The following is a 26,427-nucleotide window of genomic DNA, read 5'->3' as shown; positions in this document are numbered from 1 at the left end:
TACTCAGTACCCACTACTACTTCTATAGCGCTACTAGACATATGCAGCACTGTACAAATTATATGCAGGTACTTTCTCTGTCCCTAGAGGGCTCACAATCTACGTTTTTGTACCCCCAAGTACTCTCTCATAACAAGCCCTGGCCAAAACTGAAAACTCTTCAATAATAAAAGGTGCTCATTGTGAACACTATCCACCCTAAAAGGTTGTTTTGTGGCTGTACATGAGGAATTGTGATATTGAATAAATAAGTGTATGTTTGTGTCCCTAGTCATGCATCCTATGTTTATATACCCTGTCCGAAAGACATTACATGATGTGATACCCGTAAGCGAGCCTTCTCAGGAGTAGCCCCCACACTCTGGAATGCACTGCCTGAAAGGCTACGCTTAACACAAGACTATCTCTACTTCAGGAAGCAGGTGAAAGCTTGACTCTTCAACCAGGCCTTTAATGGAAGAAGAAACTAACTTGTTAGTCTCACTCACACACACACACACAAGGAGTGACACGGGCTGCACCTACAACAGCAGGACATGTTTATCCACTCCTACCCTAGCTGAGATAATATTTAACCATCTCTCTGACCTCATGTACAACTTTCTTTAAATTAGTCACCTTACTTTCCAACTCTTCTTACTCTCTTACCTATCTATATGTTTCATCTTTGTTTTACCCTTCACTATTAACTAAAATGTTCTTTTACGTATTGTGTTGACATTGTATGCCATGCTTTGTATTGTTATTTTAATATTTCTACTGCTGTAATTGCCTATTGCTCATGTTTGATCTCTTGTTAATGTACACTGCCTTGAGTGAATTCCTTAAAAAAGGTGGTAAATAAATCCTAATAAGTAAATAAAATAATCCTTTCAAGAAAGCCAGTTAATCATTTCACTTATTAGTGGAACATAACCAAACAGGCTGGTATGGTCACATTTTCAATATGGCAATACTAGGGCCCAGCTAGGGAACAGGTTATTTTTAGATAGTCTTCACTGGACCAAACTTGCTTTCCTTGTGCCATCACTAAACAGCAGGTCTCAAAAAGGTGGAGGATAAAGGATTTTTTTTTTTACATTTATATCACATATTATCCCAACCAAAGTCAGTTTCAATGGATTACATTTGAAAATATACTGAGATAGAATAATAGAATTCAGTTATATCATGGGAACAAATAGATGGGTATGTCTGAAACATTTAACAAAGTTGAGATTAGCATATATACCCAACTGGGCATTTACAAGTTTGTCCTTTAATGATACCACATTTTTAGAAATCATAGCCATAAGTATAGGCAGTTATTCAAAAAATTATCACATCCACACATCAAAATAGGCATCCACCACATTGCAAAAGTAAACAACTTCTACAGAGTACATCCAAGATTTAATTTTTATTTCCTTATTTCTAGCTTCCAAAATTCCAAACAGCAGATGTATAGATCAGCAGGACCCAAAGCAGTCCAAAACAAGTAAAGTCAGAAACAACACAGTTTATACCTAATTATTCAACCACCCTTAGGATTTACCTTTGGGTTTAAAAAGGGTATCAATAGAAATCAAACAAAATTAAAAAGCAAACCATGTGTATCTAAGGTCTGGATAAACAAATTAAAACAATAAAAGTTTAACGCAAATGCCCATATGTAATATGTGGTAGCAATAATGAAGCAATGATGGAATATTTGAATAACACTAAACATAATTAACTTTGTATGAACTTGGCTGCTAATAGAGCGCTGAACAGGACAATGCTGGTACATTTAGACTGACTCTAGACTTCTGCATGAAGGTAGCTGCCCTTATTATTCCATATCTGTATTTTAAATAATAGTGATAAAAATAGCAAGTGCATTTTTATAATATACCTCTGCAATCCACAAAACAAAAGGAGCAAGTTCCTACATGTCATCTTTTTCTTTTGATCTAGGCACAGGAAAAAAAAATGTAAAATGCTCCCAGGTTTCAACCATAAATAAATACATAGAAACTCTGACTATTGAGCACCTGATTCTCAAGCCATGATGTCTATTTTAGTGGCCCTTTACCAGGAGAGAAAAAAAAAAAAACACCTCTGCACGAATATAACGGGTGCTAGGATGTTCCTACCTTGAATTAGCCCCTACAAATGATGACACACTGGTTACGATTTATTACAATGACTACTCTACCTATGAAACGTTATTCCGTTATTATACTTCCTCTGTGTACATCCGTATGCTGCACAAGCCGGCATGTTTGAATATATAAGTGACGTTCAACACAAATGCTACCAACCACCAGCGAGCGACAACGTGAATGCAGCAGCTGCTAGGTTTGCTTGCCTTGTGTTGAGAGTACGCTGCTGACGGCCGCGCGGGGAAGGGGAAACTGAGACTGACCTAATTGGTTTCAACGTCTTGACGTCACTTGTCCCGTGTCTCCTTGAGGTTAGTGGTGACGTGAATGCTCTGCGCCGACGTCGCAGTTAGTGATAGGGGCGGGTAATAATGAGCGCCGGGAGATTTTACTGTCTCAAATGCAATCTGCTTGACTGAGCAGGGCTTCTCCTGTCCTCGTGATACGGATTCCTCTCCCCTTGTTGTTTTCCGCGTGGGTTTTTGGAAGTGACGGTCTTTAAACCTCCTGGGTTTCTATTCTTCCCGTTTTCCCGCCATGGCCGTGAGTGAAATATTTGTTACGCTGCATAACAACCTAAGCGTGGACCAGGATGTCAGGGAGGTGAGACAATGATGTGTTCTCCATGGCCGTCGCTATTCTGTGTCCGCCCAATGCGTTGCCTTTTGTTGCTTTTTTTCACGTTATTTGTCCTTGAGAGGTTCTGGAATTGCCCCTCTTTAGGGTCATTGTTTAGGGTCTGCAGCTTTTTAATTTCCTGCATGTTCTCTTTAGCTCTTTTCAATGGAGGAGTGGCCTAGTGGTTAGGGTGGTGGACTTTGGTCCTGGGGAACTGAGTTGGATTCCCACTTCAGGCACAGGCAGCTCCTTGTGACTCTGGGCAACTCACTTAACCCTCCATTGCCTGCCGCATTGAGCCTGCTATGAGTGGGAAAGTGCGGGGTACAAATGTAACAAAAATAAAATAGATACTATTGGAGATTCTACATGGAATGTTGCTATTCCACTAGCAACATTCCATGTAGAAGGCTGCGCAGGCTTCTGTTTCTGTGAGTCTGTACGTGCAGGACGTCAGACTCACAGAAGCAGAAGCCTGCGCGGCCACATTGGTGATCTGCAAGGGCCGACTTCTACATGGAATGTTGCTAGTGGAATAGCAACATTCCATGTAGAATCTCCAATAGTAGCAACAGTGGAGGAGTGGCCTAGTGGTTAGGGTGGTGGACTTTGGTCCTGGGGAACTGAGGAACTGAGTTTGATTCCTGGCACAGGCAGCTCCTTGTGACTCTGGGCAACTCACTTAACCCTCCATTGCCTGCCGCATTGAGCCTGCTATGAGTGGGAAAGTGCGGGGTACAAATGTAACAAAAATAAAATAGATACTATTGAAGATTCTACATGGAATGTTGCTACTATTGGAGATTCTACATGGAATGTTGCTATTCCACTAGCAACATTCCATGTAGAATCTCAAATAGTAGCAACAGTAGTAGGAGTGGCCTAGTGGTTAGGGTGGTGGACTTTGGTCCTGAGGAACTGAGTTCCATTCCCACTTCAGGCACAGGCAGCTCCTTGTGACTCTGGGCAAGTCACTTAACCCTCCATTGCCCCATGTAAGCCGCATTGAGCCTGCCATGAGTGGGAAAGCGCGGGATACAAATGTAATAAAAATAAAATAAATCTGGCAAGTTTTCTGCTGGAAAGCTATCTAAAGCGCACTTAACCAACTCTTGTATGTTGATGGGGATCTTAACATAGTAGATGACGGCAGAAAAGACCTGCACGGTCCATCCAGTCTGCCCAAGATAAACTCATATGTGCAACTTGTTGTGTATACCCTACCTTGATTTGTACCTGTCCTCAGTGTTGCTGATTACCCAGTCCCCAAACCCGTCCAAAAAGTTCACGCCCCCGCCCCTGCCGTCACCAGCCACTCCCCCAATGTCACCAACCACCCCTCCGACGTCACTAACCATGCCCCCCGTGGCACGAAAAACCGCAGCCGGCGGAGAAAAAAAAAAACGCCTGGCAAAAAAAAAGCCCAAAAACCCGCAACCCGCAGCGGTCAGAAATTTCCCGCAGCTTGTTGCGGAAAACCGCCCAATGGGGCGTGAAAACCACCCATCTGGCAACCATGCCTGTCCTCTTCAGGGCACAGACCGTATAAGTCTGCCCATCACTATCCCCGCCTCCCAACCACCAGTCCCACCTCCCACCACCGGCTCTGGCACAGACCATATAAGTCTGCTCAGCACTATCCCCGCCTCCAAACCACCAGTCCTACCTCCCACCACCGGCTCTGGCACAGACCGTAGAAGTCTGTCCAGCACTAGCCCAGCTAGCCCCGCCTCCCACCATTGGCTCTGCCACCCAATCTCGGCTAAGCTCCTGAGGATCCATTCCTTCTGAACAGGATTCCTTTATGTTTATCCCACGCATGTTTGAATTCCGTTACCGTTTTCATCACCTCGTCCCGCGGGAGGGCATTCCAAGCATCCACCACTCTCTCCGTGAAAAAATACTTCCTGACATTTTTCTTGAGTCTGCCCCCCTTCAATCTCATTTCATGTCCTCTAGTTCTACCGCCTTCCCCTCTCCGGAAAAGTTTTTTTTGCGGATTAATACCTTTCAAATATTTGAACGTCTGTATCATATCACCCCTGTTTCTCCTTTCCTCCAGGGTATACATGTTCAGGTATCGGGCTCATGTACTTGAAGGCAATTTTAAATGGAGAACTGTAAAATATGTGTATACTTTGCACCTGCGAGGCTAGGTAAAACACGGAAAATATTAGCGGTATTGCAAGTAACTAAAAAGCAGTCAAAAGAATTAACCGGCAATTAAGGAGCTGGCAGTCAAAACAAAGGAAGCTGCGGGTGAAACCGGTTAAGGTGGTAATCAGGAAATCCGTATGCATAGTGTGAAAGAGAACGTTTATTTTATTCAGCTAAATTCTCGCACACCTGGCTTACTTTCAGCATTGTTGAAACCTCTCTACTGGGTTTTAAAGGTGCAAAGCAATTTCATGTCGTCTTATTTCTCAAATCCAAGACTATGAAATCCACTTCCTTTGGATTCGAGCATCTTTGAACAGTGTGGATTTCAGTCTTGGATTTGAGAAATGACAAGACGACATGAAATAGCTTTGCACCTTTGCATGCATAGTGATTTTCCAGTGTTATTGGACTATAAGGCAGTTTAGGTTGGACTTTTTACATACGTGTGCACACTTTTATTGGGATATTGATGGGGAATTGTTTTGAAAATGTATTTGAATAATTTGTAATAAAAAAATGTGAGTTAATTGAACGTGTTCTCTCTATATATTAGAAAAATATTATGTCATGCGTCTTTCTATATATTCTGATTCTCATGCCATCTTACTAATGGCAACATTAATCTCTCCACTACCAGGAACATTGAAATAATACAAAACCTGAAAAAATCCTAACATCATACTTGTAGCAGACCTACCATACAACAATAGCATTAATTTTGATGTTTCAAACATGACCCCTGCCTATGACTAGGCAGCATTACAACTATTACACACGGCCATAGAACATCAATATACCCACTACTGGTAAAACAGAACACGTGGACTGCTACAGAGTTCTATTCAGAAACTACATGCAAACCAAGTAGCGTACCTTGGTCACACACAAAACAGACAGAACCTCACCAAATACAAAACAAGGGATCACAAATAGAAACAGAAATATAATGACAAAAATTGAACTGGGAACCCCAAGAAGTCAAACTAGGCAGGTACCACACTATAGGAGAAATAAAACAGAAATGCATTTCCAACAAAATGCAAAGACATCCGTGATGCACATTTCCTAAAGCTAAAACACATTTGTTTCTACTTTTGATGTCTGGGCATTTTATTTGCCAAGCATGTCAGTCCCAGTTTTGTTTTTGTTTTTTTTCGCTTTCTTGTCTTGTGCTCTTTTTTCCAGTGGGTGCTGTTCATTTGACCTTTCTCCATTGTTCTCTTATCTTTTTCCATTCCTTCACTTCATCTCTGATATGTCCTTTTGTTGTTTTTCTCTGTTCTGTCTGCTCATTCAAATTTCACTCTCTTGCTCTTTGGTGCTCCACCTATATTTCACTTACCTATCAACTTTCAATCTCCTCCTTTCACCCTCTAGCACTTCTACCTCATTCCTTCCCTGGCCTCCTATTCCATTCGTTTTCACTCACTCCCCATTACTAGAGTATCCTAATGGTTAGGGCAGTAGGTTTTGATCCTGGTGACCCGTGTTTGATTCCCACTGTAGCTTCTTGTGACTTGGGCATGTCACTTAACCCTCCATTGCCCCAGGTACAACAACTTATTGTGAGCCCTCTAGGGCCAGAGAAAGTACCTGCATATAATGTATCCAGTGCTGTGTGTACATCTAGCGCTATAGAAATGATTAGTAGTAGTACTTCTACTCTCTGTACTCCCCATCCTCTCCTTGAGAATCCCCATGGTTTCTCCCACATGGTTCCACCATGCCAAGCATCTCCCCTCCCTACACCCTTGTAGCCCAGCATCTCCTCTGTTTCTCCACCCACTGTTGTGCCCACCTCTCCCTCTCCTCCACCCTACTGTCCAGTATTTCTTTCTTGTAGTTTCTTGGTATACTGCCCTTCCCTGTCCCCTCTCTTCCCTTCCTCCTCAATTTCAGCAATGTAGTGGTTTAGAGGAAACTCAGCCTGGCAACATGAGATGTGGCTACACAAATCCCAATGCCCTGCTCCTTTTTGGATTGTGTAGATGGCAAAATACACACTGGAAGTGAAAGCCTGCTAACTGCAGTTTATTGCCTACACACCTGGGAAAGGAGTACAGCATCAAGGTTGTGCAGCTGCATCTCCTCCCTCCGTCCACCTCAGTCCAGCATTTCTCTTATACTTGCCTATCCCCATCCCATGGTTGACACCTCCACCTCTCCCCAGCCGTCCCCATGATCTTGCATCATCTTTTTTCCACAGTGGCCCCACGGTCTGGTATCTCTCCTGTTCCCCTCACCATGAGGTCAGCACATCTCCCTCATCAGCTGCCCCATGGGCTGCAAAACCTGCGTTCGCCAGCAATGGCAGGGACAGTGATAAAAGGCTGCCTAAGTTGACCTCCACTACTGTCCTGCCCCTGTTGACGTGACTTCCTGTTTACGCACAAGTGGGACAATAGTGGAGGAAAGGCTCCAGGTCAGCTCAGGCAGCCTGTTATTGCTGTCCCTGCTGCCGATGAACAGCTCTGGTTTCAACATCCTTTGGGGAGTAGGGGTGGGCTGGCTGGCTGAGGGAGGATGAGGGCAAGCTCCTGGATTCGTGGCGGGAGGGAAGAGGAGGGAGAAACTGCAATGCAAATGCTGAACAAAAAACGTGGCTGCAGTTTGAGTGCTGGCCCTGCAACACATTGGTTGAGAACAGCTGCTCTAGGCTGCAACAGTTAAGTGTCTGGCAGAAGGTTTTAGTTAAAAACTATGGGGGGGATGGGGGGGGAAGACTTTTACACTATTTAAACAAGTTGACAAATTGTTGCTTTTTTAATGAAATTGGAACTGTTTTTGTACCTACAAACTATATTCTGTCTCAATAAACAAAATAGTGTTCACTTACCCAGAAAAATGTCCTTTTTCTCTCCGTGTACAAGTTATTTAGTTTTCTATCACTTTATTATGACCTAATCACCTTTTATCAAAATCAATACTAAATATTATTACAAAACATTACTTTATTCAAATCAAACATAATCACTGATTAATATTTAACATTTAACAAATTACTTATACATTGACTGTGTTCTAATCTATCTCCCTGATACTCAATATAGTTCTTCAAATTTTCATGACCGATTAGAAAAATACATCGTTGTAAGAATCAGATGACTTATCTTATCTTCATTCCAAACGATGAAATGTTAAATGTTCCATCATGAAGTTCATTAATGAGTATCAATCACTAGTCCATTGATAAACAGAAAAAAGAATCCAAAATGGAAGTTCAAAACATCTTCAGGGTGGGTCAATCTTTTACTGAAGCAAATGACTCCACTCAAACCGGATCCTTATATCAAATGTCCTTCGCAGCGATTTTCAGTTTCAATCCACATTCATACATATATCCACAGATCTCAACACAGGCCGTGTTTCATTATAACTTCTTCAGGAGATCCAGCCACATCTAAGCACTGGGCTCACAACAGGAAATCCCTTCTGATAGCGTGAAACGTCACGTAAAATCCGCCCCTTTCTTTCCGAGCACTCTACCAAAACCCTCATCCACACCCTTGTCACCTCTCGTTTAGACTACTGCAATCTGCTTCTTGCTGGCCTCCCACTTAGTCACCTCTCCCCTCTCCAGTCGGTTCAAAACTCTGCTGCCCGTCTCATCTTCCGCCAGGGTCGCTTTACTCATACTACCCCTCTCCTCAAGACCCTTCACTGGCTCCCTATCCGTTTTCGCATCCTGTTCAAACTTCTTCTACTAACCTATAAATGTATTCACTCTGCTGCTCCCCAGTATCTCTCCACACTCGTCCTTCCCTACACCCCTTCCCGTGCACTCCGCTCCATGGATAAATCCTTCTTATCTGTTCCCTTCTCCACTACTGCCAACTCCAGACTTCGCGCCTTCTGTCTCGCTGCACCCTACGCCTGGAATAAACTTCCTGAGCCCCTACGTCTTGCCTCATCCTTGGCCACCTTTAAATCTAGACTGAAAGCCCACCTCTTTAACATTGCTTTTGACTCGTAACCACTCGCCTCCACCTACCCTCCTCTCTTCCTTCCCGTTCACATTAATTTGATTTGATTACTTTATTTATTTTTTGTCTATTAGATTGTAAGCTCTTTGAGCAGGGACTGTCTTTCTTCTATGTTTGTGCAGCGCTGCGTATACCTTGTAGCGCTATAGAAATGCTAAATAGTAGTAGTAGTAGTAATAATAAAGTGATAGATGACTAGATTGACCAATAATTAAGAAATTTAACCCGTGTTAGTATATTAATAAAGTTATTTTGTTTTGAGACATATGTGTAAAACTACAGAGATGCCAGAACTCTTGATGTTTGCTACCCTTTAAGTTTTTATCCAGCATCTTTCTTAGTCTTTGGAGACTGTAGTGGCCTGCTGTAGTGCTGTGAGTCATATAGTACAGTTGTAAGTATATGATATTCTATGTTCTGCTAGCATGTTGTATTAAATTTTCCTCCCCCGCCCAATGTTCTGTTCTTGAATTTTTCCTTACAGGAAATAAGGAAAGTGGTCCAGAGTTTGGAGCAAACAGCTAGAGAGATTTTAACAGTACTACAGGGGGTCCATCAAGGAACTGGGTTTAAAGACAGTAAGTGAATTTATTTTTATTTCAACACAGCTGAATATCTATAAGAACACCAGGGAAGCTCTGTTTTTTGTTGTTGTTTGACATGATCAACATTTTTTGGGTGAAAAGCTATAACTGACCCAATTAGACTTAGTATAGTGATTCTTAAGGTCTTATAATGAGTTGGACCAAAAAGGTCTGTGAAACCTAGTATCCTGTTTTCCAGCAGTTGCTGATCACGGTCAGAAGTACCTGGCAGCAGAGGCAACAGAACAGACTTTTTGTTAGGCCTCTCCAGTTTCCTGCCCTGTCCCCCCTCAGGTTCTGTAGACACTGATGTTGTATTGGGAAACATATTGGTGGGGCCATGACCGTGGTGAGCCACCCCATTCTATCTATAACTGGCAGGACCTGAAAAGTAGCTAGACTTTATGCTGTATTCTCCAGGGATAAGGGAAATGGGACTTGATATACTGCCTTTCTGAGTTTTTTGCAACTACATTCAAAGCGGTTTACATATATTCAAGTACTTAGTTTGTACTAGGGGCAATGGAGGGTTAAGTGACTTGTCCAGAGTCACAAGGAGCTGCAGTGGGAATCGAACTCAGTTCCCCAGGATCAAAGTCCACTGCACTAACCACTAAGCTACTCTTCCACTCCAATGGTGTCCCCAGGTCTACCTTTCAGTCTTTAGAGGCCAACTGAATTGCAGAGTGCATATTTGGCAGAAACTGAAACAGTAGCCCTGCCTACCCCCCCCTCCCCTTTACAGAAAACCCATTCTTCCTCTTGGGCCACCCACCAGCTCTGCCCCCCCCAAGGCCTGCCTTTTAAAAGCTCTGGTGGTCTAGTGGCTGTGTTCTGAAAATGGCAGCCACAGCAGCTTCATGATCACTATTTTGGAATTGGAAATTGGCAGCTGCAACTTTTCGAAGAGGCCACTAGTCCACCAGGACTTTTAAAAGGTAGGGCCGGAGGGGGGAGGCTGGCTCAGGAGGATGGGTTTGGGCAGCCGGGCACAGCTTTTTATTTTTGGCCAAAACCATGTAGCAGATTTTGGCTGTGGATTTGGTTTTGGTCAGCCTCTATACTTGTTTTTATCTTCAGGAACTTGTGCAGCCCTCTCTTAACACATCCTCCAACAGTGAGTTCTAAATCTTAATTGTGCATTAAGTGAAAAAGTTTTCCTATTTGTTTTAAATGTACTATTTTGTTTCTTCATGGCATGTTTTTATATAAATATATTTGTTCAAAAAGTAAACAATAGATTTGCATTTACTCATTTCAATCCACGTAGGATTTTGTAGACCTCTGACATATCTCACCTCGTCTGGCTGTTCTCCAAGCTGAAGAGCTCTAACCTAGCCTTTCCTTAAAGGAGAGTTGTTCCATTCCCCCATTTTTTTTTTTTTTGAGATGTGGTGATGAGTTGCACACAATACTCGGTGCAGTTGCACCTTGGTGTGATAGAGGCAAAATGATATTCTTTGTTTTATTCTCCTTTCCTAATAATTTCCCTAGTTTTGTTTTGGCTGCCGCCACACATTAAGCAGAAAATTCCAACGTATTGTCCACAGTGATCAGAGTTCGTCAGTCTTTTTTCAGCCTTTACCCCAGTAGGCACAGAACAATGATGTCCTATTGAGGGCCTCTGCCCAGTCACGATCCCGAATGCGCGTTTCATGACCCTGTTTGGGAAGCGTATGCCCTAGATCCTTTTCCTAGGTGGTAACTTCTAATGTACAACTTAATACTATATACCTAGAACTTGGGTTATTTTTTTCCTATGTCCACTACTTTGCACTTGTCCACACTTATTCATACTTTTTTTATTTATTCAGATTTTGCTCATACCTTTTTCAGTAGTAGCTCAAGGTGAGTTACATTCAGGTACTCTGGATGTTTCTCTGTCCCAGGAGGGCTCACAATCTAAGTTTGTACCTGAGGCAATGGAGGGTTAAGTGACTTGCCCAAGATCACAAGGAGCAGCAGTAGGATTTGAACTAGCCATCTCTGGATGTCTAGACCGGTGTTCTAACCACTAGGCTACTCATCCACTCTATTGAATTTCTTCAGCTGTTTGGATGTTCAGGCTCGCAAGATGCTCCTGCAGTTTCTCACAATGTATGCGTGTAACTTTTTGAATAATTTGGAATCATCTGAAAATTTGATGACATCACGCATTGTTTCCATTTCTAGATCATTTATAAAGTTGTTTAAAAAAATAAATAAATAATATTGTCCCAGTATAGCTCCCTGGGATACTCCAGAATTTACTTTCCTCCATCAAGAAAATTCAGTCTGTCCCTACTCTGTTTTCTATCCTTCAACCGGTTCGGAATCCACAATAGGACATTGCCTCCTAGCCAGTGGCTTTTTAATTTCTTCCAGAGTTGTTGACATACTTTGTCAAATGCTTTCTGAAAATCCAGATACACAGTGCGGCTTATTTTCAAAACACTTAGACTTAACAAAGTTCCATAGATTAATATGGAGCTAACTTTCAAAAGTGAAAAGCGTTTAAAAAGTGTCATAAAGCAGCATTTGGATGAAAATCTTCTCAAAACATCCAAATCTGTATTTTCAAAACCAGTTTTGCAAATGTCTTATCTATACGATTTGTCTGCAGTGCAACCAAATCACATGAGGGCTTAGGGCATTCCTAACACTTTTGACATTTTTACAGCCATAATGGAACAAAAAGAATATTTCTAGGGCTAAAACTTCAATGTTTTAGTCTAGCCCTGTTTTTAGAATGAATAAGACACAAAAAGGTGCCCTAAATGACCAGATGACCCATACTTCCCCTGGTAAGTACTATAAAAATAGTACTTACCAGCTTCTGACAGCTCAGATGTTATATGCAGGTCCCTGGAGTTGTCTAGTGGTTGGTGCAGTGCACTGTAAACAAGTGGACCCAGGTCCATGCCTCCCCTTACCTGTTACATTTGTGGTGGAAACTGTGAGCTCTTCTACATTCACCAGAAAACCACTGTACCCTCTTCGCCCATAAGGGCTATTGTAGTGGTGTACAGTTGGGGGTAGTGGGTTTTGAAGAACTCAGCAGACAAGCTAAGGGAGCATTTATATGAAGTCTACAGCAGTGCCCCCTAGGGTGCACCATTGCTCTCCTGAGATGTCTGAGGGACCAGTCTAATAAATATGCTGGCCCCTCCTATATCCTAATGGCTTGACTTTCTATGTGTTTAATTTGTATGTTTATATAATTTTTGTTTTTTTTGAAAATGGCTTGAAAAGATACACACAGAGCACAAAAACGTAGTCATGTTTTCTACTCGGATTTGGGAAATTTAGCCAAAATATCCAAAGTCTGACTTGGATGTCTTATTAAAAGTGCCCCTCCATGTAACTTTGTAAGTCTAAGTGCTTTGAAAATATGCCTCTATATCAACTGGCTTGATATTTAGCATATGTTTGTTCATACTTTAAAAAAAAATGTAAGACTTTGAAAGAAGACTACGCACACAGTGTGGGTTGATATAAACATAGCAAAATGTAGGTAGATAATGACCATATAGCTTATCAGTCTTCCCATCCATCCTTTCTACTCTCCCTATTACTCAATTAGAGGTCCTATGAACTTGTCCCAAGCTCTCTTGAATTCAGATACAAAATAGTATGAAAAAAGCCTACTAACTAATGAAGGGTCTTGACTCGTATGACCCCACACCTACTCATTAAACCCCACCTAAAGGTCTACTGTACTATACAATCTATTTCTTGAAATCCATTCAGTACTTAGCTTTGTGTTTTGGGGGATATTGATTGTAAGTAGTGTTCCCAAATAGTGAGGAATGCTTTTTGCCTTTTGTGTTATAGACAAGCTCCGTACAATTCCCATACCATTAACACATGGATTATATTCCTCCAATACCAAAAGATCAGAGATTGATCCTGCAACCAATGATTTAATATTTATTTTGTTCCCCCACTGTGTAAGCTTTGCCCAAAAAGAACCTTTCTCCCTGTTCGAGCTCCATACAAATTTGATTTCTTGAGTAGAATTCCCACAGTTATGTTCAATGTATATATCCCATATACCCCAACAATTTTGTAGATATAATTGCACCCCAAAAGGAGTGTGTGTGTGTTTATATATATATATATATTTTTTTAATTTTAATTACATTTGTACCCTGCGCTTTCCCACTCATGGTAGGCTCAATGTGGCTTACATATTATATGCAGGTACTTATTTGTACCTGGGGCAGTGGAGGATTAAGTGACTTGCCCAGAGTCACAAGGAGCTGCCTGTGCCTGCAGTGGGAATCGAACCCAGTTCCCCAGGACCAAAGTCCACCACTCTAACCACTATATATATAGTTAGAGTGGTGGCCTTTGGTCCTGGGGAACTGGGTTCGATTCCCACTGCAGGCACACTTTGAAATGTTGGTAACACCTTTGGCAATGTAGAAGGATATATATAAAGGTGTTAACCAACATTTTAACATTTCAAGCATCGTGCAGTAGTAGCAGAGCCCACATGAAAGGCCTATTGAGAAAACCAGGCCCTGTGGAGTACTCTTTACTGACACTCCTGCAGCTCCCCGTTGTACACCACCCTCGGTATTGCTTGAATTAAATCTTGAAACTGAATGCAGCCCAAGGGGCCACCCGTATCTCTGTTCTATGTCTCTATTAAGGACATGTATGTCTTTTGCGGCTGGAATTTATAAAGCTCTCTGTGTAACCAAGAAATGAACACTTACCCTAAAGCATCACCCTTCAAGAATTCCCTCAATTTATTCCCTAAGGGGCCCTTTTACTAAGCAGCGGTAGGGCTAACGTGCGGGTAACGCTTGCCAAATGGGCACTACTGCTGGGGTAGTGTGGGCGCCTGGTGGTACTTCCAGAGTTGGCGTGTGCTGCTTCCTGTGGTAGAAAATAATTTGGTATTTTCTACCGCGGGAGCGTTCCTGGCTGTAATTGGCAGCACGGCTACATTGGCACACGCTGCATGATTACCATGCAAGTAGTGCGTGAGCCTTTATGCTAAGTCAGTGGGTGGCTATAAGGGATAAGGCAGTAAATAGCTGCATGCTACTTTGAACTTTAGTGCATGGCCATTTTCTTCTCATTAAAAACCTTTCCCCCCCACCCCCATATATAAAAAGGCCCACCGCACACCAGTTTAATGCGTCCACACCACTGTAGGCTACATTTTACTGCAGCTTTGTAAAAGGGCCCATAAATGAGAGGTTATCTCCTGCGGGTTTAGTTTAGCCAGGTAATAGGACAATTGTATGTATGCAAAGCAATCTGCTGGTCCAAATTATAATCTCTGCTATAAATCTGCAAAAGTATTTTCCCCATCTTTCCTCAGCAAATGTAGTTTGGGATTTTAAAGAGCTGTTGTCATCCGACTGTCCTTTTGAAGGAGTCACTATAAAGAGTAGGTAGTACTGATTTTTTGTTTTTGTTTTGGTAAGCTATATTTGTTGAAAATTGTGTGATAGTATAGTATAATGGCCATGTGAAAGCTTGACAGCAAGATACAAATCATGTTAAGATTACTATAAAAGTGCATTGGGCCTTTATAGTGGATGTTCTGATGTCCTGCAAAATGGATGTTGGGATTTTAAGGTTTTTAAAAATTTTTGGTTAAGGATTTGATGTGTTTATTGCATTTTTTAATCCACAATTTGGGTACAGTTAAAGTTTGCTGTATGAGCTTCTGTTTAAATTGGTTAGAAAAGGATGTACAGTAGAGTGGAGCTTTGTTCATAACTAAGTGCCTGATGTGTTTTTTTTTTTCTTCTAATTTTGAATAATTTTCTTAAATATTTTGGATAATTTATGAAAAGAGTTTTAAAGGAATTTACCATAAAGTGCTCATGCACTTAAGCTTTTAATAAGTGCTTTATCACAAGGGATCTGTGTTTTCACATATTTGAGGTACTGGAGTATCAGTTTTAACATTTCTATAGAACATAATAGGAATCTAGCATTCTTTTTACTTAAACATCAACCTGTTCTCATGTGCTTTGTTCTGCATATCTTGTTTTTATGTAGTACCCAAAAAATGTCTGAAAGCTCGAGAACACTTCAGCACTGTAAGGACCCAGTTGGCATCTCTGAAGACTAAATTTCCTGTTGAGCAATATTACAGGTGTGTATAAACAGCTTACATATTTAGAGGCCCCTTTACTAAGCTGCATTGTGCTAACATGTGCCTAATGCAGAAAAAAATGGCCTAATACAGGATGCACTAAAGTGTTCTGTTTTGCTATTTGCGCACACTAACCCCCAGATTCTATAAAGTGCGCCTAGAGATCTGCACTGAAATTAGTCCTGGCCACTAAGAAGCAGAAGGAACAACAGGAAGAGGAGAGGATGCTTTGAACCTTGACAACCAAATTGGAGGAGAAATGTAAGAAAGCACCTCTTAAAGATATGAGGGTTAAAGTCTAGATAATAGAAGCAAAGCAGGCACTAAGGAAACAAGTCTGTAACAGGTGCCTATTCTGTAAAGCAATGTAGGAACCTACTTTTCTGTATAGAATACTAGCCTAACTGGATATTAACATGCCTAATATTTAGGTTTGAGCACTTTTGCCAGCCATAGAGCTGGTGTGTTAATGCCTGAATGTCACAGATATGCACATAACTTTTAGAAGTTAATGTGCTTAAGTTTGGGTCCCACCCATGTTCTACTTCCTATGTATCCCCCACTTGAAATAACGTGCTTCCTTAGCATCCATATCAGACTAGTCCAGAACCTGTGGGTTATTCTGTCCACCAGCAACTGGAGTTGTGATTCGCTTGCTAAGAGCACTTACAGCCTTAGAATGCTCAGTATTTTTCGGTTTCCAGCTGATGCATAACAGGCTAACTTCAGCTGGATGAAGTTCTGACCTGAGACTATGGTTCACTGTCTTCATAGAAGAGCATGTACTAGCAGGGAGTTTCAAGTCCCACCATTTTCAGCACTGCTTTGCCACATACCTCAGGCTCTGGGCTGATCTGGTATGGATGCTGAGGAAAGAGAAATTGTCTTAACTAATAATTTTCTTTCCTTTAGTCTTGCCAGATCAGTCTAGAGGCCCTCCCTCGATGAATATTAGTGAATAGTCTTCCGTTCTAAATTGTTCTGCGTTCTGTTTTACAATGTCTCTAATTTTTCTCATCGGATTTAGATGCAGCTCCTGACCCAGATCAACTGTGTCACTAGAGTATGACAAAACCTTATTGATAAACATATGAGTACACCATTTGATCAGTGTGGTTGGTGTTGGAATTTGAGACTGCTTCTGATCCAGTTGGCGAACTGTAGATCAGTAGAGTACAATAATACCTTGTTGGTAAAGGTAATGTATGATTACAACATTTGGCCAGAAGTGTTAACGCAAGCATCATTTTTTGGTCATTCGAAATTCTAAGGCTGCACAGTTCCCATAGGGGGATGAATAATACAGAACTATTTTGTTTCTCTGTCTTCATCTCCTGGTCTGTGGACATAATCTGCAGGTTCTGGACTGATTTGTTATGTGCTAGAGGTTAAATATATTTCTTTTGAGGATAATTTTAGCCATATATTGTCAAGTTTTTGGATAACAGTGGTGTGGAAACACCTCCATGTCATCTGGATAATATGGTATGAGCAAGTGATTTCAGTAACCTACTAGTGGTGCTTTTTTTTGTTTGTTTTTTGTTCAGATGTTTTGCTGCCTTGATTTGTTTAAAATTCTGTATCTCTTTTTTTTTTTTTTTTTTTTTTTTTAATTGTTTGAATTTCTTAATTTAACTGGCAATTTTAACGTCTATATTTCTAGGGTCCTGACATTGTTGCTGCTACATCTATTTTTTTTTTATTATTTAAATATGGAAACTCTGAAGCAGGCATCTTGACAAAACACGTCGGGCATCTAACATTTTAATATTTTTAATTATGGCAGCCTGACAATGGACAGGGATTTGCAACTTAACTGGTTAAGTCAATATTCAGCGCTAACCCATTAAGTACTTAGTGATTAAAGATAGGCCTTCTATTTATGTGGCCTAATTTAACCGCTAAACAGTTGGTTTGGCACTGAATACCCATGCCTAGCCGGCTATGCTGCACGATACAGCCAGTTAGCAGCTAGCCAATAACCGTGGATGTTCAGCAGGAGATAACAGGTTATGTGCAAAAATGCTATTTAACTGGCCAGGAGCCGTTCCTGGCTGGTTAAATAATTTTGAATATCAGGCCCATAGTACCCACCCATATTAGCTCTGGGTCCTCCCAAAATGTCAGGTCTGACTATGCCACTGGCATGGACAGGAGCAACTGGGAATCTGTCCTGCTGCGACTACCTACTAGACCACCAGGGTGGTAAGGTAGGCTTGGGGGGGGGGGCTTATGGGTGGGTCCTGGAAGGGCTGCTTCTGTTCGGGGAGGGAAGGAGGAAATAGGAGTTCCTTAGGGGGGAGGGGAGCCACGGAACATAGCTCAAAGTTTTTTTTGGTTTTAACTGAAAATGCACCAGCATTTTTGGCTGAAACTGAAACAAGGCTATATGCAAATTTCAGAGTGGGTTTGGCACTGAAACCAAAATTCAGTCAGCCTCTATTTTCTACTTTGCAGGACTACTTCATGTCTTTTCTTTAAGTGCATTTCCTGAATAAAATCACATCAATATTCAGTCTTTTCCTTTCCTTAATTAAAATTCTGCCATTTGTTCCCTGAGTTAACCCGTTGATATTTAGTGTCAGTATTTTCCTTCTGGCCTCTTCTTCCTTGGGCAGGGCTCTCCCTGCAGATTTGTCATACTCATTACTGCATCCTCACTCCCCTCATCTATCCCTTTTCCCTTTCAGCATCTGCACCCCCTCTTCTTTCCTTCCTTCCCTTCCACTGCCAGAAAGTTCTACTAAACTGCATTCTTCTATCAAGCAAATGGCCTACCCACCCACTGCTTCCCTCCACTCTTCACCTCAGTGTCCTCACCAGACCAGTTCAGAACCTGTCAGTTATGCTTGTCAACCAGTGGATGGAGATGGAGAAAAAGTCCTGCATGCTTCAATAAGGACACTGTGCAGCCCTTAGATGCTCAGTATTTATCTGTTGCCAGTGGATAGTAACAGGCAGACTGTGCAGCTCCTGACCCAGTTGAAGAGTTGTGCTTCAGTAGAGCAGAGGAGTATCTCATTTGGGGTTTGTGCTCCACAGAAATAAATAAAATAAACAGTAATTTATCCTGGAGAAGGGTGATACTCGGAGTCTGAGTTCTTCCTTCCCCTGTCCCCTTCCTGGTCACCGCTGCTGCTTCCTTTCTCCTAAGTGGAATTTAAAAAAACAATAAAGTAGAATGTTTTTCAGTGGATAAAAATTATCTTAGCAAAATTATCAGACCATAGTGACAGCTTATGGTAGGAAGTGAAAGTATGCATCTACTCTACAAGGGAGACGATGGCCTTTTTCTTCGGCTGTATTCAAGGGAGCTTGGATTATAGGCCACAGTTTCTGGTCCGCAGGAGCTCCTTCCTTACAGTATAATCCAAAGTAGTGGGCTTTTCCTACCAACACAGCGTGTATGCCTTTAGTAATTCTCAGAGGCACGTTTCAGCACTGAGGCCCCAGTGGAGCATGCAAAGACCTGCACAAGTTGCAACAGCCATTGGCCTTTCTCTGCTCAACCTACTTCTTGTGATGGCTCTTCTATCAGTCCAGGTCACAGGGGAAATCCACAGAATCAGCCACCTATTCATTTAAGAGCAGGAAGGAGATTTTTTGTTTACAGGTTCCTTTTACAGTCCCATAGCTCATGGGTGTTAAGCATGAGAAGACGTCCCTTTTGAGTTTAAGCCTTCTCAAGTTGACTGAGATTCAGGATTGTTTTTTTTTTTTTTTTGTTACATTTGTACCCCGCGCTTTCCCACTCATGGCAGGCTCAATGCCATGAGTTTTCAGGAATACCACCTGGTTACCAGCCTGATACTCTTAGATCAAGAAAAGTTTCTATCAATTTTGAAATGTGCTAAGGAATAGCTAATACCCTTGGGCATTCCTGTGGAATCCTTGGGAGCAAGGGTTTCTTACTCCTGGAGTTTTTTTTTTTTTTTTTTACAGAAGGCTTTCCTGTTATGATCCTCTGAGAAAGCTCTCTGTTCAGGAACTCTTCTTTACTTTTCCAAGTCTAGAACAGCTAAGTCTAGGCAGCTAAGAGTTTTGTGTATGCTGGAGGAGTTGGACTCTCATATAAAGCTGTCTGCTGCAGCCTTTGTATATGGAGGGTCAATGATGACCTGTTCTCAATCCCTGGTGGAACTGGAGGCTGGGGACCTTCCTATGAGTGAAGGGGATCGCCCTTCAGTAATTCTGCTTTAGGAGTAAGAATGCTTTTTAATTATTTTCAAGATCCCAGAAGCCTTGAGCACTGTGACTTCTCAAACCCATGATACAACCTGGGGAGGGAGGGGCAGGAATCCCTTTCTAAGGGGAATCTGTTGCCCTGCAATGGCAAAAAGAAACAAGTGCCTATCTTTATTGAAGCCCTCCCTGGTTTTTCCTCATGTTCAAGGTTCAATTCTCTCCTGTAGTTTAACTCTGGTTATTTTCCATTAAAATGTTAATAAACACAACTGTATAACAAACTGAGTAGAGCATATAATCTGTAGAGAGCTTGGACTCATATAGCTCCCCACAAACATTGCAAATACATTAAAAGGATCCAGAATGCCCCAGCCCTCTGAGGAGCAGTCTATCATGCCTAGGTATAGCGAATCGGTTTACAGTGACAACTTATTCAAAATAAGGCAGCATGCTGGTGATGATAGTCTGCACATAAGGTTCCCAAATAGTCCAAAATCTCCTTTTCAAGGTATGACATGCATCCCGAGCCTCCATGACTAATAAAGTGTGCAGGGTATTCCTCCATTGCCAAAAAGTAGGTGAAGTCAAGGTCTTGTCGTTTTGTTTTTTTTACACCCACCAAACTAGCTTTATATATAAACAAGCATTCTTTCCACAGAAGTAACCCACAACTCTCCACATGCCCAAAAAGAATACCCTTTGAGGGGATAATAGACCTGTGGAGTAACTGCTCCCAGTACCCAATCAAACTAAGCCAGAACTGTCTGGTAGGGAGACTTCTACAAAGCATGGAAGAGAGTGGCATCTGCAGAACCACATTTAAGACGTGTCTCAGAGTAAAGACACCCTGTATAAAAGGCTTGTTTTGGAGGGAAGTATGATCTAGTTATGATCCTATATTGGCATTCCCTATGGAAGGCAGTGTGCACATAAGTAGGTATTTGCAAGAATTCAAGTATGTCTCCCTTTCAAATACCCATCCCCAACTCATCATTCCACTTCTTAGCCAATTGGGCTTATTTCCTACCAGGTGCTACTAGAGTGAGCGCTCCATACAGACTGGAGACTGAAAACTGGGATCTACCTGAAGAAAAGAAAACCTTTCTTTAGCAAATGGCACAGTCCCCGAGAACAGTGATTCCTAAGCAATTGTGAAGCATAATAAGATGCTTGAAGATATGCAAAGTGATCCGAACAATGGGATCCCAACGTCTCCAGTAACATGGCTGTGCATTTCAAAGTCCAAACAAAAAAAACAGCACCATGGGCCTTTAAAAATGGAACACAGTTCTTTAATGAATGAGCCTTGACAAAAAGACCCGACACGGGCCGTGTTTCGGTGACTAGCACCTGTGTCAGGGGTCACAGTGATGACGTGGAAAACTTGGGGAATAACTCGAATATATTCCTCTACAATATATTATTCCTTACCCCACGTCTCATATAGTAAAAGCTACAAAGCACCAAGGCACTTTCACTTTCTGTATCCAAATGAGACGTGGGGTAAGGAATAATATATTGTAGAGGAATATATTCGAGTTATTCCCCAAGTTTTCCACGTCATCACTGTGACCCCTGACGCAGGTGCTAGTCACCGAAACACGGCCCGTGTCGGGTCTTTTTGTCAAGGCTCATTCATTAAAGAACTGTGTTCCATTTTTAAAGGCCCGTGGTGCTGTTTTTTTTGTTTGGACTTTAGTTTGTACTTCGTTCCCTCTCTTTTGTTATATTTATGTGCATTTCAAAGTACCGTTATCTTGTAAAAAGTCTGCTACATCTACCACCCCTTTAGATACCCCATCGGTGAAAGATCCCTAGCTCCAATCCAGACCCAAAATCAGAGTTACCAGTAAGGTGTAAAATCCATACGTGACAGATTCTGACGTGGATAAGTTAACAAATATTGCCAGGTTATCCGCATGGGCTGTAACAATATGTCATGCTTCCAGAGGTTCCTTCAGGGGGCCATCCTGGACTGGTCTAACTCGCTCATCGCGATTATCTCACCAGGACAAGTGCCACATGTCCTGGTGAGTTAATTGTGATGAATGAGTTAAACTCATAATTCAGGAATGAGCAAGCAATCTTGTTTGTCATACAGAATCATAATTCAGAAAGAAACAGTGAGCCCTAGAATCATCTACATACGTGACTGTCCCCAGCTTGTGCAATGAGAGCATAGTTTTTTTGTTTGTTTGTTTTTAAACTGTAATGGGAGTTCTCAATGAACAGCAAAGGAATGGAGTGGGTCACTATCACCCGCGAGTTAGTCCCCCTGAATCGTCAGTACCTAAGCTACTATTGACCAAGGTGAGACGTGATGAAGTGAGAGTGCGGGGGCTATCAGGTATGCTCAGAAGGCCTCAAAGTTCTTCTGAGTAAAATAGGAGAGCTGAGAATCCAGAGCAGGACAACACGGACGTCATCATCCATACATGTGACTCTTATTATCCTACTGTCCACGAAGAACCCCTGTTAAAGGTAAGCAGTTCTGCTTTCTAAGTGACTTTTTTTTTTCCCATCTGTCTGAAGGAGCAGATGTCCTTGTGAGACAACTGATTTATACTATAGTACCAAATACTAGTATCCAGCCTTCAGTAACTGCTGTGTAACTGTGAGCTGAGGATCTAGATTGGGCTCTGTTGGAATGTAACCTTTCCGCTTTATTGAAATGTTGGCTTTATGTGGCTCCCTATCCAAGCATATTGAAATAACCAGTGTGAAGTAACTTTACCAGTATAAAGGCAAGCACACCACCTGTGGATCCACATATTTGAAGAAAAATAATTGAAGCGCATATTCATTGACTGGTTGTGAGTCTGCTGCTGGTACACTGTGTGACAAATGGTCTGGTGTTTCTCTTCAGTGGGAGCTAGACTGGTTGTGTAAATAGCGTGTGTAGTGTAGTATGTTAATAGAATGTGCTCTTTTTACGTAGGTTTAATGAGCACTGGAGATTTGTGTTACAGCGGTTGGTCTTCCTGGCAGCGTTTCTTGTGTATCTGGAATCGGAGACATTAGTGACTCGAGAAGCTACAGCAGAAATACTTGGCAGTAAGTTAATTTCTGTCATATTGAATTTAGTTAATTGACTGCCAGTATTTTTTGGAACTCGGATTTCATATGCAGTTTGTGGGGATACAAAACAAGCCTTGCAGAAATGAGAAGTGGACAGTCTGCTTCCATCCAGCCTCTAGCTTGACCATGCACACTTAGCAAGTGGATAGTTAATTTTTCAAAGCGAGTTCAATTAATTGTAGCATATGAATATTGGGTTGTGAGGCTAAGTGTTTTTGATGTGCAAAACCTCAGTACAGTTAAGTCTGTTCCCTCTGTGCTTACGGGCTCCCTCACTTGCTGCTCTGAGAGGACCAGGTGAACCAACCGATGCAAAAACACTTCCATGGCCTCTCTAGACAAAAATGATCTCTAAGGAGTACAAAGGCTCGTAGAAGGCCTGAAACTCAGAGAGAACTTCAGCTCCAGTCTTTATGACTTTAGAGTCATTTTTGTCTGAATATCAATTTTTGGACATTGATTGTTCTTTCCTCTTAGTCTTCATTTCAAACTTTGAGGCATTTGGTATACGCTGATTCAGATGTGACCAATAAGTGACATTGGGAGAGGAAAAAAAAACTTGCAACAAAGGGATGGAAGTACATTTTTTTTTCTACTGCAATACACAGAGCAGAGAAAATACGTCCCATTCCCATAATCTACCTGTATATCCCATTGCCATATGTGTACTCCTTCCTTCTCTTCCCCACCATTCAAAGTCATACAGAAGACATTGGCTATGTGAAAGTGGGTACTTACCTTCCCTGAAGCGAAGTTCACTGCTCTGAAATTCTTAATTTCAGTGAGGGAATGACAGATGGGGAAGACGATTCCAATCATGTATATTCTTTACTGATATAACGATTATGATTTTTAAAGACATTTGTGTATTGAATTGAAATTTCCCTTCCTGGAGTTGGTTAAGTTGGGGTAAATAATAAAAACAAAACGCACAGTTTGTAGGTCATCTTTAGCCAGCCACTTACAATCTCTTCTGTGCTTTTATTTTGTCAATTTTATTTTTAAAAAAGTTACCTAACATGGTAGTGATTCTTACATTAGAAGTGGGACTGCTGAGGAGTGTGTTTGATAGATCTGAATATTGGATACATCGCAGTACGCTCATTACTTGCTTCAGTTGCTGTCATGAAAGTATGGCCATTGCACTGCCTGCTTGTGTATATTTAATCATCCATATTTAACTCTGTGTGATTCTATTTCAGTTGAATCTGATCGAGAGAGAGGATTTCACTTAGATATTGAAGATTATCTCTCTGGTATTTTGACCCTTGCCAGTGAACTGGTAAGAATAAGATATTAATTTGGAAATGGCTATTTAATGTTTGTTTACTGCCTGCACAGTAGCACCGAGTACAAGTAGTCTCTGGGACATGCAGTAATTTTTTCTGTGGAAGAGTTGTCCCAAGACAGGCATTGTAGGAAACATCTTCTAATTCTGCAGCATTATAAGGCATTTGTGTGGGGTAAAAGCAGAAGAGTTGAGCAGCTTTCAGGCTCCTTTTTGAAAGAGATGGATGTCCAAAAAGTGACATAAATCGGCATAATCGAAAACCGATTTTGGACGTCCCTAGCGAAAGTCCGTCGCAAGGACGCCCAAATCTCAAGGGGGCGTATTGGAGGCGTGGTGACGGCGGGACTTGGGTGTTCCTAAGACTTGGACGTCTTTGAGCCATAATGGAAAAAAGCAGAGACATCCATGACTAACACTTGGGACGTTTTCACCCGGACCTGTTTTTATTACGAATAAGGCACAAAAAGGTGCCCGGAATGACCAGATGACCACTGGAGGGAATCGGGGATGACCTTCCCTTACTCCCCCAGTGGTCACTAACCCCCTCCCACCCTAAAAAAAACATTATTAAAAATATTACTTGCGAAACGTGGACTGCCTGACACTGTCTGGCACAGGTTGACTCTTGAGTCATCATCAGTTACCTTACTTAGAGGTCACTCTCCCCAATGGGGGGAGGGTGGGGTCTGCTTTTTAAAGTGTGATCAAAACATGCTTCAAGCCTGTTATATCTATTAGGCAGTTGTGTTTGTGCGCAATTTGTTGTTTCCTCAGAGGTCTGCACAGGTAGCCCTGCTGAACAAATTGAGAGGCCTCTTCCTGGTAGTAGGCAGCATAGGCGCCAATATTTCAAAATGATTTTTTTCACCTTAATAATTGAGCTCCTCTTCTTAGAACTTATTTTCCTTAGAGTTGTTTTGCTCAGTTTTAAGTTTTATTGTTTTTCTGTCATCAGGCCGCTTTTAGGCCTTGACTTCGGCCAGGATTTTCCCTTTCCTTTTTGCCGTGTCTTGCCCCTTTTTCAGGCACCATCACGTCATTTAATTTAGCCGGTGAAGTTCTTCCATCCATGTCCACAAAGATTCCCAGTGGCGTCAAGCACTGTATCTGGTGCAATCGGACAGTCTCAGGGAAGGACACTCATTCTTGGTGTCTGCAGTGTCTTGCGCCCGACCATTGCCCTGCTGTGTTCTCTGTGCCCTGAGAAAGGCAGGGCCAAATCAAACTTGGGTATACATATAAAGTATCATATACCATGTAAAATGGGTTATCTTGTTGGGCAGACTGGATGGATCGTTCAGGTCTTTATTTATTTATTACATTTGTACCCCGTGCTTTCCCACACAATGCAGGTAATTGCGGCTTACATAGTAATTCGAAATACAAAGTCTTATAAGGAGAGAAATTTCAAACTGTAATGAAACATGATAAAATTGAAGTTTGATAATGTATAATTAGGATAAGGGAGGGTAAACAGGATAGGATAATACAGGTTGGGGGAAATAGGGCAAGGAGGGCTATAATAAAGGAGAGACGGAGAAGAGAAGGTTGGGATGAGAGGGGGAATGGGGAGGTGGGGTAAGTTTACTATGTTAAGGTTCGGGCACAATGGGGATCACAGAGAGGAGAGGTTATACTGTCCATTACGAGCTTTGGCTTTGCTGTGTTGCACATGTGTTTTCTGCGGTAAAGTATAGGAGGTAATATAAAAGAGGATGGGTCTTGATATACTGCCTTTCTGTGGCTATAGTTAATGGTTTACATATTATATGCAAATACTTATTTTGCACCTGGGGTAATGGAGGGTTGGGTGGCTTGCCCGGCATCACGGGGAGCTACAATGGGAATCAATCTCAGTTCACCAGAATCAAAGGTCGCCTACAGTTAGGCACCTAGAGTTTGGGCACTCAGCACAAATTCTATGGCAATTATGCGTGTAATTGTTGTTATAGGATACTAGCGAAAGTCTGCAATTACACACTTAACTTTAGGCCTGACTGCTTATGCCATGTCAATGGCTAATGTAGGGAGTGGAGGAGTGGCCTAGTGGTTAGAGCACCGGTCTTGCAATCCAGAGGTGGCCAGTTCAAATCCCACTGCTGTGCCTTGTGATCTTGGGCAAGTCACTTAACCCTCCATTGCCTCAGGTACAAACTTAGACTGTGAGCCCTCCTGGGACAGAGAAATATCCAGAGTACCTGAATGTAACTCACCTTGAGCTACTACTGAAAAAGGTGTGAGCAAAAATATTACTTGCCAGCCTCAGATGTCATACTCGGGTCCATGAAAGCGCATGCAGGTC

At 41.9% G+C, this 26,427-nt stretch overlaps 1 protein-coding gene across 1 annotated transcript in view; it reads left to right on the top strand.

Moving 5' to 3' along the window:
- The first annotated feature begins 2,471 nt into the window (after nt 1-2,471).
- TSN (translin) overlaps nt 2,472-26,427 on the top strand; it is a 31,352-nt gene continuing 7,396 nt past the window's right edge. The window contains exons 1-5 of the mRNA XM_030210167.1: nt 2,472-2,726; nt 9,369-9,462; nt 15,475-15,571; nt 22,695-22,810; nt 24,037-24,116. Of these exons, the coding sequence (XP_030066027.1) occupies nt 2,661-2,726; nt 9,369-9,462; nt 15,475-15,571; nt 22,695-22,810; nt 24,037-24,116 (453 nt within the window). The 5' untranslated portion in view covers nt 2,472-2,660. The remainder of the gene's footprint in view (nt 2,727-9,368; nt 9,463-15,474; nt 15,572-22,694; nt 22,811-24,036; nt 24,117-26,427) is intronic.

Source organism: Microcaecilia unicolor, chromosome 7 (genome assembly GCF_901765095.1).
Source record: "Microcaecilia unicolor chromosome 7, aMicUni1.1, whole genome shotgun sequence".
Classification (NCBI taxonomy): domain Eukaryota; kingdom Metazoa; phylum Chordata; class Amphibia; order Gymnophiona; family Siphonopidae; genus Microcaecilia; species Microcaecilia unicolor.
The sequence above is the reverse complement of the archived record's forward strand: the minus strand, read 5'-3'. Positions and strand labels throughout refer to the sequence as shown.